This window comes from Microtus pennsylvanicus, chromosome 2 (assembly GCF_037038515.1).
Source record: "Microtus pennsylvanicus isolate mMicPen1 chromosome 2, mMicPen1.hap1, whole genome shotgun sequence".
In the NCBI taxonomy this organism is placed as follows: domain Eukaryota; kingdom Metazoa; phylum Chordata; class Mammalia; order Rodentia; family Cricetidae; genus Microtus; species Microtus pennsylvanicus.
This window is the reverse complement of record NC_134580.1, coordinates 126,681,614-126,695,201: the sequence shown is the minus strand read 5'-3', so window position 1 is coordinate 126,695,201 and position 13,588 is coordinate 126,681,614. Positions and strand designations below refer to the sequence as shown.

General features: G+C 48.2%; 1 protein-coding gene across 1 annotated transcript in view; it reads right to left on the bottom strand.

Annotated features, from left to right (window-relative positions):
- Window positions 1-6,003, bottom strand: part of Pygb (glycogen phosphorylase B) — a 46,557-nt gene extending 40,554 nt beyond the window's left edge. Inside the window, exon 1 of the mRNA XM_075962423.1 lies at window positions 5,634-6,003. Within this exon, the coding sequence (XP_075818538.1) occupies window positions 5,634-5,876 (243 nt within the window). The 5' untranslated portion in view covers window positions 5,877-6,003. The remainder of the gene's footprint in view (window positions 1-5,633) is intronic.
- Window positions 6,004-13,588: the final 7,585 nt, after the last annotated feature.

Here is a 13,588-nt window from a genome sequence, read left to right as displayed (position 1 = left end):
TATAATAGTTTCTGTGGTCATGGTGTCTCTTCGCAGCAACCAAACATTGACAAAGACAGTAGCAACTAAAATTTTAATTAAATTAAAGCTAAGCAGAGTGGTATATGCCTATAATCCCAGCCAGGAGGCTGTGGTAGAAAGCTCACAAGTTCAAAGCCAACTGGGCTACACAGGGAGACCTGTCTCAAAACAAATAAAATGCAGAAACAAACCCAGGGATTTAGCTGTTAATCTCATCCCCCAAATCACCGTCCTATAAATCAGAATAATGCTGTCTGTCCGGGCACTGTGTCCCAGGCAAGTTTACACATAAAATTAGCCATCACAGCCTGTCAGAGCAGAGGCCAAAGGTGCATGCTCACTGACAGGAGTCTTCATCTGGTCAACACTGCACAGCTGCCTGCCGTCAGTTTCAGGCCAAAGACCTTCGTTATCTGCTGTGGGGGAAGCCTGCCCAAGGGAAAGGTCACCTTCACACACACCAGTGGGAACACATCAGGAGACTAGGAATGCCAAGAAGATTCCAGCGTTCGCTCCCATCGCTGATAAATTCTAACAAAGCCCCAGATGTGGGGCTCACAGAGGGGCCTGGCTGCTGCATTACCTCCTTAGAAGCCAGTCCAGCCAGACTGCAAATTCATTACGGATATCTTCTCTGAACTGCTTTTCCTCAGCCTCCTTTTACCATCAGGCCTCAAGCTGATGGGGCCGAACCATGGTCCAGGGGGCCCCAAAGTGAAGGTCACTAGCCACAGGGCACTCAGCTGGCTTTCCAAAGACCTCGATAGAGATTGTGCACCTGCACACCACACACATGACAGCAAGATTCTGGCGGGGCCTGTGAATGGACTTCATTTGCCATTTGTTTTCATGGCCAGAGTTGAGGGCCTAAGTTTAGTTCCTGACTTCACACCCAAATTTAACCCACCCTCTGCACTTGTCAGCCACAGAGCAGACTCCTCAATCAAAGGACATTCAAGGTATCTGGTCCTTTATTTTCAAGAGAAGGTTTGGAATACCCGCTGCAAATGGCCAGAGGCACTACAGACCATCACTTTAATCTTTCTTTCAGCTGGCGGAGGTGCACATCTTTATCACTGGGGAGGCAGAGACAGAGGGACCAGCCTAGTCTACCAAGTGAGTTCCAGGACAGGCTCCAAAGCTACAGAGTAACCCTGTCTCGAAAAAAATAAAATAAAATAAAAAATCTTTCTTTCTTTCTTTTGAAGATGGGGGTCTCACACTTTACTATTTTAAACTTGTGTTCCCTGACCCTTGGAATGAGTATAATCAGAAGTCCATTATTTAACTGAGCATGCTCAGGAGTGAACCAGTCCCAGTGTATCTACAGGCCTCCATAATAACAACCCAATGTGGGCTCTGCTCTGGGAGGGTACTGCTTCCGAGATAACTTCCATGCGCTCCTTGCTTGCTGCAAACTATAAGTCTTTTTCCACTGTGTCTGGCTCGTGACTCACCACAATTCAGATTCACTGTGCTTGGCTACACCAGAGTGCCTTACCCCAACCTCACAGAGGCCTTCTACTAATTTGAACCCTTTATGCTACACCTTCCTTGCTTAACCATCCTCAGATCTTTCTGGACGGAGGTTTTTCTTTATTTTCTTCTCCTACACAGGGTTCTACTGTGTAGCCCTGGCTAGCCTAGAACTCACTATGTAGACCAAGCCTTGAACCCAGAAACCAGCCTGCCTGTGCCTCAGAGGTATGTGCCAGCACACCCAGTAAGGTTTTGGTTTTTGAGACAGGGTCTCTTGCATGGTTCACGCCGATCTTAAACTTGCTATGTAACCAAAGATATCCTTGAACTCTTCTGGCTCCCAGAATTTCTGGATAGAGGGAATGCCAACATAAAGTGGGAACATTTTACAAGCAAACACAAAACCTTAGCCCGTCAGAATGACAAAAAACATCAATAGATTACCTGGCTCCACTCTCCTCATTTTAAAGAAAAAAATGTGAGGCTAAGAATGGCTTGAAAAAAAAAAAAGAAAAAGCTGAGCTGGGCGGTGGTGGCCCACGCTTTTAATCCCAGCACTGGGGAGGCAGAGGCAGGCGGATCTCTGTGAGTTCGAGGCCAGCCTGATCTACAAGAGCTAGTTCCAGGACAGGCTCCAAAAGCTACAGAGAAACCCTGTCTCGAAAAACAAAAAACAAACAAACAAAAAAGCTATATTCAGTTAGCTGGTGTGAGGTGTCACTCAAGGTCACTCTGGGCTACACAGAGGGATCCTGCCTAAAAGGAGCAGGGGTGTCAACCCAGACAGCAGCACACCACAGACAAGCGGAAAAATCAGGGTAGACAGGAGTTTGGGGCGGAAAGTGTGTCTCAGTGATTTTACCCAGAATGCTTCAGGTCCTATATTTGACCTCTAGCACCAACAAAGAAAACAAAAACTGAAAAAGGAGTTAGACTCAGGTTAGGCCTCCTTTGCTATCCAGGTCTTCTGGTCCCTAAACTGAGCGGCCTCCAACGAGAAGGATGGACTTCTAGACTTAGTCAGGAATGAAAAGAGTCCACGCTTTGTCTATAATTACTAATTTCTAGTTTCTAATAACCACAATGCTAGGGTTGGAGAGATGGTTCAGTGAAGAGCACAGCTGCTCTTTCAGAGGACCTGGGTTTGATTCTAAGCACCTACATGGCGGCTCACAAACTGTCTAACTCAGGTCCCAAAAGATTCATCACCCTCTTCTAGCCTCCACGGGCATCAGACTTAAAACTAATGTACAGGAGGCAAAACACCCATTTCACATGTATTTATATAATAAATATGTATTTATTATTTTATAAAATAATAAAATTAAGAAAGAAGCAAAAACACAATGCCTCTAAGTGAAAGAAAAAAGTGAATGACACTTCCAATGTGAGCACCACATGGCGGAACCAGGGTCAACATCTCCCTACTAGTCATTGCTTTTTTGTTTTGTTTTGCTTTCTGACGCAGGGTTTCTCTGTAGTTTTGGAGCCTGTCCTGGAACTAGCTCTTGTAGACCAGGCTGGCCTCGAACTCACAGAGATCCGCCTGCCTCTGCCTCCCGAGTACTGGAGTTAAAGGTGTGCGCCACCACCGCCCGGCTAAGTCACGGCATATTTTTAAGAGAACAAAAAAAGAATTTAAAAAAATAAACGATTTAAAATGATTGTTAAAGAAATTTCATAAAGCGCTGGTTTATCAAATATGCCTTAGTGTTCCCACTGTCTGAGATGTGTAGGTTCACATCCCTCAGGCACCGCCGGAGTCAGGGATGGCTCTGAGGTGAGTGGTTGGTAGTCCACTCCCACTCCTCACAAGTACACTGGAGTAGCTGAGTCCACACAAGCACACACCAGACCTGGATCCACCTCCCACTTCTAATTCACTGATGTTTGTATGACGCATGTGAGCACAGGCACACATCTGCCACAGGACAACTCCAGCGCTCAGAACACAGCCGACACGCCTTGTTCTTTCATCCCACCAAGGGTCTAGGGTTCAAGTTCGGGCTTGAGTGGCAAGTGTCTTTGCACCATCTCACCAGCCCTTAGCTTTCCAATTTTATATAGTTTTCCTATGTGGATGTGACAAACAACAATCTCCTGTTCACAAGCCAGGCCAGGTTGTTTATGTTTTGGTTTTTGAGACAGGGTCTCAATCATGAGAACCCTGCTACAGCACGCCGTATATGAGGGGGTTATCAGTATAAACCACCTAAACATACCCATCCGCACTAAAATAATATATGGGTATGTGTATGCGAAGTGGGGCATGGGGAGGAAGGTTTCCATCTGGAGTGAGGACGGCAGACAAGCCATCACACCTGACCGAGGACCAGGAGACTCGCAAGGTAGATGGCTGCATGGAGACACGTTTCTTTAGTCCTTGGCTCCATCACAACCGGAGCCTAGTGTCCTCCAGCTCCTGGGAAAAGACCACGAACATGCAGGCAGAGCTGTATCCTTTGTTCCCCTCTGCCTGGACAACACAAGCGACTCTGAGCTAATCTACTAACAAGGCTCTGGAGGAGACACTGCTCCTGGCCACTGGCCCTGGCAGTTATCCCAAGCCCTTGTTGTAATAACCTGTTTTAGCCATTTGGGGCCACTTCTTTAGAAGCTGTCTTGCATACTAAATATGAAGAGGCCCAACCGGTAGTCTAACAGCCTGTCCTTGCCATCTTTATTGTAGAAAGGGAAAAGCCTCGGGATGAGTGTGGAAAGCAATTAGTTTTGACTCCTAGCAATTATCAAATACACTTTAAGGCCCTAATAAAAAATTAATTACTCTAAACTTCTGTCAGTAAAGCAGCTGCTAGGTGCCTAGGTTTCTATTGCAATCAAAACATCACTAACTGGCCCCAGATCAGCAAGTGTCTTTTCCTTACTAGTTTACACTCTAGCTTAGTGCAGGGTAGGCAGAATTCTCCATTACAAAAGGAAAAAAAAAATAAAGGAAGAAAGAAAGAAAGGAAGATCTGGCAACAGGGGGCTGTGCAAAAATATTAGACATCCATAAATTGAAAAAACACTGGTGTGTATTATTGATCTAGAACCCTGTTTATGAGTGGAACCACAATGGTTTGGGATGAAACAAAATCCACAAAATTGTGCAACACACAAATCTACATGCCTGTGTATTCAGGAACAGAAATTACCTGGAACACAAATGGCAAAGAATCACGAGGACTGTGGGGCTTGGTGGAGTTGCTTGTGCCCTTAATCCCAGAACTCGGAGACAGAGGCAGGTGGCTCTCAGTGAGTCTGAGGACAGTTTAATTGCACAGAGTTACAGGCCAGACAGGGCTTTATAGTGGGTTATGTGTGTGCGTATGTGGGGGAGGAGAAAAGATAACTGCCAAAAGACTCTCTTCAATTAATTTTTTTTCCTACAGAGAACAAACATTTGCAAAATGGAGAAAATAACTTTTAAAGCAATCTCCAAACACGTTTTGCCAAGGTGGAGACCTCAAAGACAACCTTCTGAATCCTCCTATTTTAGGCAGGCATTACAAATGATTTTCTTCTCATCAGTCTTGGGGGGGGGGGGAATTGGAGGCGGGCACAATTCCCTGCAGAAGATCTCACCCCTTTCCAACTCGTAAAACTACCGGGCCTGGTTCCAGTCCCCTGTTCTCCACTCGGGGCTGCAGAAAAACAAAGGGGGTGGGTAGTGGAAACACCAACTCTGCAGCCATCTCGAGAAAGTTCGCAGCTGGAAACCTGCCAGAAAATCAGCCTGGATTTGGGGCCTGGCAGCTGCAGAACAGCAGACCCCAACCGCACTTCTTGCAGAACTGCGACTCCGTTGAGCAGAGGCCTGGCTCTGGACTGTCAGATTCGGGACCACACACCCCAGGGGACTAACTGCAGTGGAAGACGAGGGCCGCTCAAAACCATCCTCAGGACTGGGGGCTGCGGGCGGGGGAGCCAGGGGATGGCTCTCAATCAGAACAAAACCAGCAAGAGCAGGGTGTGCACACGTCCTTCTAGAGAGGAGGCATAGCTCTACTGTCACTTCGCTGGTCACTGGTGACCGTGGTACAACAGGGACCAGGGCCCACGGGCGACACTGGGGGGCGGAACCCGCCCTGCCCAGGGCCGGGTCTCCCTCCCGGGAATGGCGGGCAGCTCACCTTGGGGTCCCGCTCGTAGTAGTGCTGCTGCGTGCGGATCCAGCGGCCCACCAGGTGGTCGCGCACCGTGTGTGCCAGCGCAAAGAAGTAGTCGCGGGGCGTGGCCACATTGCGGTCCTTAACCAGCGTGAAGTGCAGGTGCCTGTTGAAGCTCTTCCGCACCTCGGCCACGTCGCCCAGCCCCGCGAGGCCACGCACGCTGATCTGCTTCTGCCTCTCGCTGTCCGTCAACGGCTTCGCCATGACACCAGAAGAGGCAGAGGACGAGGGATGGACCTGGAGCGAGCTGAGAAGACTCCAACGCCTAGGATGCTGCGGCGTGTCTGGCGCCAAGGACTGCGGCGGAGGCCGGCTAAAACAGATTGCGCGTGCGCACTTCGAGAGGGCAGGGCCGCGCCGAGGGGCAGGGCCTGAGCTGGAGGCGGGCCGCTGGGGAGAAAAGACCATGGATTTAGGAGACGGTGTTGTTTTTTAAGCCAGCAAGACAGCATAGCCGTTCAAACGTTGGGGAGTGGTCTATCACTTTTACTGGTGTGTCTGGAGCTGGAGTGACCGGTTTATATCTTCACCATACCTGAGATCCATACATTACTTTATGGGACAAAAGTAGAAACAGAACTAGTGGGTGCGACTGCCACACCAGAGGGCATCCAGGAACCCTTGCCATCCAGAGACTTCCTGGAGTTTCTGGGGCTGAGTCGCTGGCTCTGCCCAGAATCACCAGATGTCCGCTTTAGGACTGCCTTGGGTGCTAAACTGCAGAGGAGTCCTGTCAAATGTTAAGAGCGCATGCTTGACAGGCAGCCTCCAACGCCTGCTGGGTCCTGTCGCTGAGCTAACAGGTGGTTCTGAAAATACACCTAAGAAAATAAAAGGTTGTTTATACAATAATTGCAAATTCAGAAGTCCCCATGACACTTCACTTTAGTTCTGGGGAACAAATTGCATGGAGAGCCTCAAAATACAAAATACAAATGGCTAGTCTAGGCTTCAGTGATAGACCAAGCTATCATAAAATACTGATGTGTGTGTGTACACATGCATACATATATGTGTGTGAATATATACACATTCATGTACATCCATACACACATATGAATTATATCACATATATGAATATATGTATACATGCATATATGTATGTATCTATATCATCTCCTTATCACTCTGAATGACTACCAAGTCATTCAGAACCCCTGTTCCCTAAATTACACACTAGCAGACATAATGCCCTTTGATCTGAAGCAGGAAGAAGGAACACCTTATGGCTGGAGGCGCTCAGTCTCTTTAACAGAGACACACTCCCTTCCAACTCATGCAGAGAGCCACTTCCAAAGCCACAGCTCAGCACTGTCTCCCAGTGAGCAGACAAGATCCACTGGTCCTCAGCACACAGGGCGGCCAGCTGTAAACTCATCTGTCCCCAGAAGAACTCTACTTTTCCTTTGTTCTGGAGAAGCTCCCCCCCACACACACACATAACGAGGCTTTGGGTTGCTCTGTTAGGTAGTCTGAAGTTCCAAAAGCTTAGCCTGTGGAGCCTCTCTCCTTCCGCCTCCGCCTTGCGGATGTGAGCTCTTAGTAGCTACCGCTCCAGCTCCGCTTGCCTGCCCGAAGTCAGACTTCCTGCCGTGATGGTCATGGACTCTCACCCTCTGAAACTGTAAGGAAGCCTCCAATAAACTCTTCTATTTAAAAAAAAAAATGTCCTGGTGTAGGGTTGGAGGTGTGGCTCAGTAATAGACGTGGTTTGCAAAAACAAAACTAGTTGTTTTCCTGGTTTGATAGTTCCGAATTAATTGACCTCAACCTCTTCATCTACAGACTTTCTCAGGAGACAACACCCTGGAGTGACCTCCCCTTGCTCCTGTCTACTCTGGAACTCACTCCAGGGCTTTATCCTTGCGATGCTGAAGCCACTGATGACAGGGCCTGTGGGACTCCTGATAGTCTGGAGGCTGGGAACTCTGGCTAAAGTTCTCTGTCAGTGACTTTGCAGTGCAGGGGTCACACCAGTGCGTGTGCCCCTACAACACCACTTGCACAGGCCTGTGGAACAGACTGCAAGCTTCAAAAGACAAAACCATTAGAACTGGCCACGCCTGTAATCCCAGCCCTGGCTGAGGCCAGCCTCATAGGCAGACCCATTTCAAAACAAATAGTTGGCCAAAGGTAAGTTTTCTGGTGTGACAGATTACATCTAAAATCTGGAAAGGTTCAGCCGCCTACCTTGTCAGGGTATAGGGACCCTATTGCTCTAACCAGACGAAGGGGGAGTGGGCAGGGCTTGTCTCTTAAAGGGACAGGACAGACCATTACAATTATAACCCACATTCAGGAAAGCTAGTGGGAACTGGTAATGATCAGCTGCATTTCCTCAACACAGTGACTTTTGTTTCCTCCACACTAGGAGTGAACCCAGTGCCCTGCACAGGCTAGGCAACTGCCCTTGGCTTGAGACATGATGTTGTTGTATTCTCGGCTGGCCTCAAACTCATGATCTTCCTACTTCAACTTCCTGAGTACTGCGTGTGGGGCCCAGGGAAGCCTGGCCACACATAATGGGGCCCAAGCCATGTGGGGCCCAGGCCGCACAGGTACAATGGCAGGCAGCACGGGGTTTCAGGAAAAGCCATAAGCTTCCTTCCACCCAGGGAGGGCCAACATTCCAACCTTTAGATAAGATCACCAGATGTCCCTGAGCCCAGGACTCAGCCTATTCCCCTTTTGCCAAGAGCCCTAGACAAATGTTAGCCAATTGAGGTCCTGAAGTCTGGAAATCCCCTCACCCCCAACCTCTACTATGATAAAAACTCTACCCAGACTGGGTTTGGCACTCTGCTCTCAACTGCTGCGTCAGACAGGTGAAGAGTCCAAGCTTAAACTTGAATAAAGGCTCTTTGCTTTTACACAGAAGTGTGGACTCCATGGTAGTTTTGGGGAGACCCCGTGATCTGGGCCTAACACTGGGGATCACCAGTGAGTGTTGCTGCCTCACACCAGAATGAGGGACACCCCCCAGCCAGATAAGAACAAGTGGAGAAGCATCTTTAAGTTTTCCTCTGATATTACCAGAACTTCTGTGAAATGACCCTGAACCCCTTGGGCTACACATTTTAACATCGCTGGGATGTCCATGGCTTCAGTACTGACCACCGCCTCAGGTGCATCCCAGCCTCTTCAGTTTCTACATCAATAAAGCTCTTTACATACAGGCATTCGAGCAGCTGGTGTTGTGCACAGAAGGGAATTGATCCTTTCCTTCTGACCTTGTGATTCTACTCCAAAGAAAACATCCCACAAAAATGCTCAAGTCCACCTGAAGCCGCGTGCAGAAAAACGCTACTAACAGTGTGTAAACGTCCAAGAATACTTGAATGGGCACTAACTGTGACATAAACTGTGACATAATCGCATGGCCACAAGACACCCACAGCCATTCCCACTAGAGCAGGTCAGTAGTGCTGTGTGGTAGAGGCCAGCTCAGAAGAGCATGCCCAGAGTCATGCTACTGCACAAGGCTCTGGCAGAAATCAGCTCACAAGAACCTTGTGGGGGGGGGGAGTAGGTACATCTGAGGGGTGAAAACCTCTTGGACTACTTCTTAGGTCTTGGATGTTCTGCTTGCTGGTCCCCAGTTAGCTGTCAGGCACAGCCAGCTTGTGGACTCACCTTGTCCCCAAAGTGACTGAGAAACCTGCTGCAGACAGCAGTATCCCAGGAGAAGCTGCTAGCACATGGCTCTATGCTGGAGTCTCTCCGGGGCTCCACACTCAGCTGCTGCCTTGGTTTCCTCCCAGGCTCCCCTGTCTTTGGATGTCCCCCACTAGAGTTACCCTCCATGAGCTGCAGGTCCCACACTTCCTCAGGGAAGCTCCTAGCCTAGACTCTTCCTGCAAACCACCACCTCCTAGCAAGGGCCAGTGTCCAACAGCACTCTCTGTAGCCTGCTCCCAGGTCCTGTGGCTGGGCAGGGAACAGCAGCAGAGGGGCTGGGCAGGTGGTAACTGAAGACAGACACTGAGCCAAAGCTGGTGGTCGTTCTGATGGGTCAGACTCATGTCTTTGACCCTAACAAGTCTGGACTACATAGCAAGCTTCAGGCCAGCCAAGGATAGCAAGACCAGGTCTTCAAAAAACACAAACAAACAAAGCTACATACAAAGAACATATACTGTGAGATTCCAGTTATGGGATGTTGGAGGGCTAACACAAACAGGTGTCATAAAGGGGCCAGAGGTGTAGCTCACGAGCACGTGTTCAATCTCCACAACCCAAAACAGATGTGTGTCACCATGAAAACCAGAAAAGGGTTTCCAGGATACTGGGGTGGTAGACACGTTCTATACATTTTAGGACTATGAACTAACTGCATGAGGGCAAGCAGGTCACACTATCATTTACGTAGTAGTTTTAGGGTCTGTGTTGCAGTGAACCACTTGTTTGTCCCGGCCGCCTGGCTAGCTTAGCCCCGAAATAACCACACAGAAATTGTATTAATTAAAACACTGCTTGGTCCCTCAATTCTAGCTTCTTATTGGCTAAGTCTTACATCTTAATTTAACCCATTTCTATTAATCTGTGTATCGCCACGTGGCAGTAGCTTACCGGCAAAGCATGTCTATCTCTGGTAGCGGATCCATGGTGTCTCCCTGACTTTCTTTTCTTCTCCCAGTGTTTAGTTCTGTCTTCCCTGTCTACCTAAGTTCTGTCCTATCAACAGGCCAAGGTAGTTTCTTTATTCATTAACCAATACAAGCAACACATAGGCAGAAGGAGCTCCTACACCAGATCTGTGCATTTTACTATATGAAAATGATACCTAATGAAGAGAAAATAGCTGGACTGGTAAAGGCTAGAAACAACCTCTACAAAGCAGGCAGCCGTAGCCAACAGCCAGCCCTCAGAACAGCCCCCAAGTTCCTCCTGAGTGTCCTTTCATGCAGCACAAGCTGAGCAGAGACTGAGCCAAACATGGAGCTGTGGCTAAGAAGGGGAGGCAAGGAAGACTTCTTGCCAAAAGTCTATTTGCTTTGCTTTGCTGCTGAACCCTGGCTGTTTGATTTGGGTGGAGCTCTGCCTGGGAGCACCCACTGACAAGGCAGAGGAGCAGAAGACCCTACAAGGAAATGCCAAGCAGAACGAGGAGGGAAGGCCCACGTGATCCATCAGGGATCTCAATCTCCTTCACTCTTCTGGTAAGACTTCTCTCAGTTGAGGGCCCCTCCTCTAGGGTCACAGTTAGCCAGCTGGCCTGGCTCTTCTCTCAAGGGTTAGTGAGACTGCAGGTCTGTAAAAGGCCTTTGGGTTGAAATAACAACAGCATCTGCCCAGTTAAGAACAAAAGAACACATGTGGTCAGGCTTGACTAAAGAGACCTGCCCAGAGAAACCTGTTGTTTGTGTTTCTCGGGCAGCGTTGTGCCAGGAACATAGGACCTCACAGATTCTGTGGAAGCCCCTGAACTTCATTCCCAAGTTCACGCTTCCACTTTTCAAGCTGCGTTACTGAGATGTAGTTTACATTCCATAAGCTAGCTGTGTAAAGTGCACACTTCAAAGGGTTTTTAGTGTTATTACAGAGTGGTGCCACCGTTATAATTTAAGTGTACATGACCTTTCACTGTCTCCCCCAAATCCTGCATCTGTACTAGTCTGAACTTACTATCAATTCCTCCATATCTGCTCTGGGAAACTACCACCTTGATTCTGCCTTTACTTTGGGTATTTTATGTGAGCCAAATCATATAATATGTAATCCTTTGCGTCTAGTCCCGCTCTCTTTCCACCACTGTGCTGAGAATTAAACCTAAGGCCTTTCTCCACATGCTAGACAACATCACCCCATGGATTTAATCACAGCCAGGGACTTCATTCTTTTTAAAGGCTGAATTACATTCCAACGTGCTCCTTTTATTTTATGGTGTTCTGCCTGTATGTGTGTCTGTGCACCACATGCACACCACGTTCAGAGGCCAGAAAGGGGTATCAGATGCCCTGGGACTGGAGTTCCTGATCGTTGTGAACTGCCAAGTGGGTGTGGAAATCAACCAGGGTTCTGGAAGAGCAGTCGGTGCTCTCGACCAGTGAGCCATCTCCCCAACCCTAATGTACTCATTAAAAAAAATAAAAGTCCTTTGAAGGTCTGGGATTGTGGCTTAGTAGCAGAGTTTTTGTCTGGTATGTGTGCACACCCCTTTCCCCCCAAATCTTAGAAAAAAAAATTCTTTGAAATTTCCTACTCCTCAGAAAGTTGAAACCCTTATTTTTATTCCCACATCTCTCACCTTAAACCAATCCTGGCAGGCTTCTGTGCTTTGGCACTTTGATTTGCAAATGTCTGAGCTGCCCTCTGGGAGTGGCTTCCAGCCCTGAGTTTTCAGAGCACCCCAGCATAGCAAACATCCATTGCCTGGCTCTGTACCATGAAGCCTCACCAGGGGCTGGGGGTGGCTCAGTGGAAGAACAGGCATGCTTGTGCTGGGCACTCTTCCAACCCTTCAGACGGCTCCTGGAGAGAGCCTTATGGGAACTCTCTGCTGGGGAACTATGCAAAACCTGCAGCTGACAGCAGGATTTACAAGGCAGCACCCTCTGCCATAGAAACCGTCGTCTCTATAACCAACACAGGAAAGGACTAAAGGTTGGCGGATGATGATAAAGGAGTGGCTAGGCCTAGAGGTGTTGTTTCTCATCGTGTTGATACCTCACCATCACAGAACACATTACAACCATGACTGTCTCTTTTGTTTCTTTTTCCAGACAGGGTTTCTATGTGTAGCGTTGGTGCCTGTCCTGGAACAAGCTCTTGTAGATCAGGCAGGCCTCGAACTCAGAGATCCGCTTGCCTCTGCCTCTCAAATGCTGGGATTAAAGGCGTGCGCCACAGCCCAGTTTATCACTGATTCTTTAGGGTGGAGCCCAGCCTGTGGGGTGTGGGTTGGTGTGACCAGGAGCACTACGGTCACTCTTCCCCCACAAGGAATGAGATAGCACGCTGGCTTAGTGTGAGAAGGGAAGCCTTTGGGCCTCTCACTCACTAGAGAATCCTTTGAGTGCCTGAGGGCCCAGCTTGCCAGTGGCAATGAGGGCTACTTGTGTGGCTAGTGACCCAGTCAGGGTTCTGTGGATGCCCAGCAAGCACACTGCCCCTCACCACACCTCAAACCCAGAACTTTAAAACTGTCTAAGTTGGGGCTTGAGAGATGGCTCAGTGGTTAAGAGCACTGCCTGCTCTTCCAAAGGTCCTGAGTTCAATTCCCGGCAACCACATGGTGGCTCACAACCATCTGGAATGAGGTTTGGTGCCCTCTTCTGGCCTGCAGACATACACACAGACAGAATATTGTATACATAATAAATAAATAAATAAATATTTAAAAAAAACTGTCTAAGTGAGGAAGCCTCTGTAATTATGGAAAAATCTGGAAGCCACACAATAAATTTGTATGTAAATATAGATTTGATCAGTTTAAATAAAAAGTTTCAATATACACTAACAAGCTACCATAAAATCAAAAGGGTAGGCAGTAGAGAAAAAAAAAACTACCTCATCACAATGTAAAGATCCTAAAATCAGGGGGAAAAAAAATGACCAGTGTTCTGGATAAATGGTAGATACTAACAGATGTTCCACAGGAAACACAATGACACTTAAAAACAAAGATAAATTAGAGGAATCATTAGTCCCATTTTATCAATTGCCACACTGGCAAACATCAAACCATGGGCAATCGCTGCCTTGGTGAGGGAAGCCAGTCCCAGTTACCGGTGGGGTAAAGAAACTGGCAATGTCCACTCCATTTAAAATGCTAACGTCCTTGACTGGACAGTGTCAGGTGGATTGCATAGTGGGCATGCAAACAGGACAGCCTGAGGTCCTGTCATCTAAATGAGGGATGCGTGTGGGAGCCACCACAGCATCCAGCAGGGTGTCCATCATTCAAGCAGGAGCAG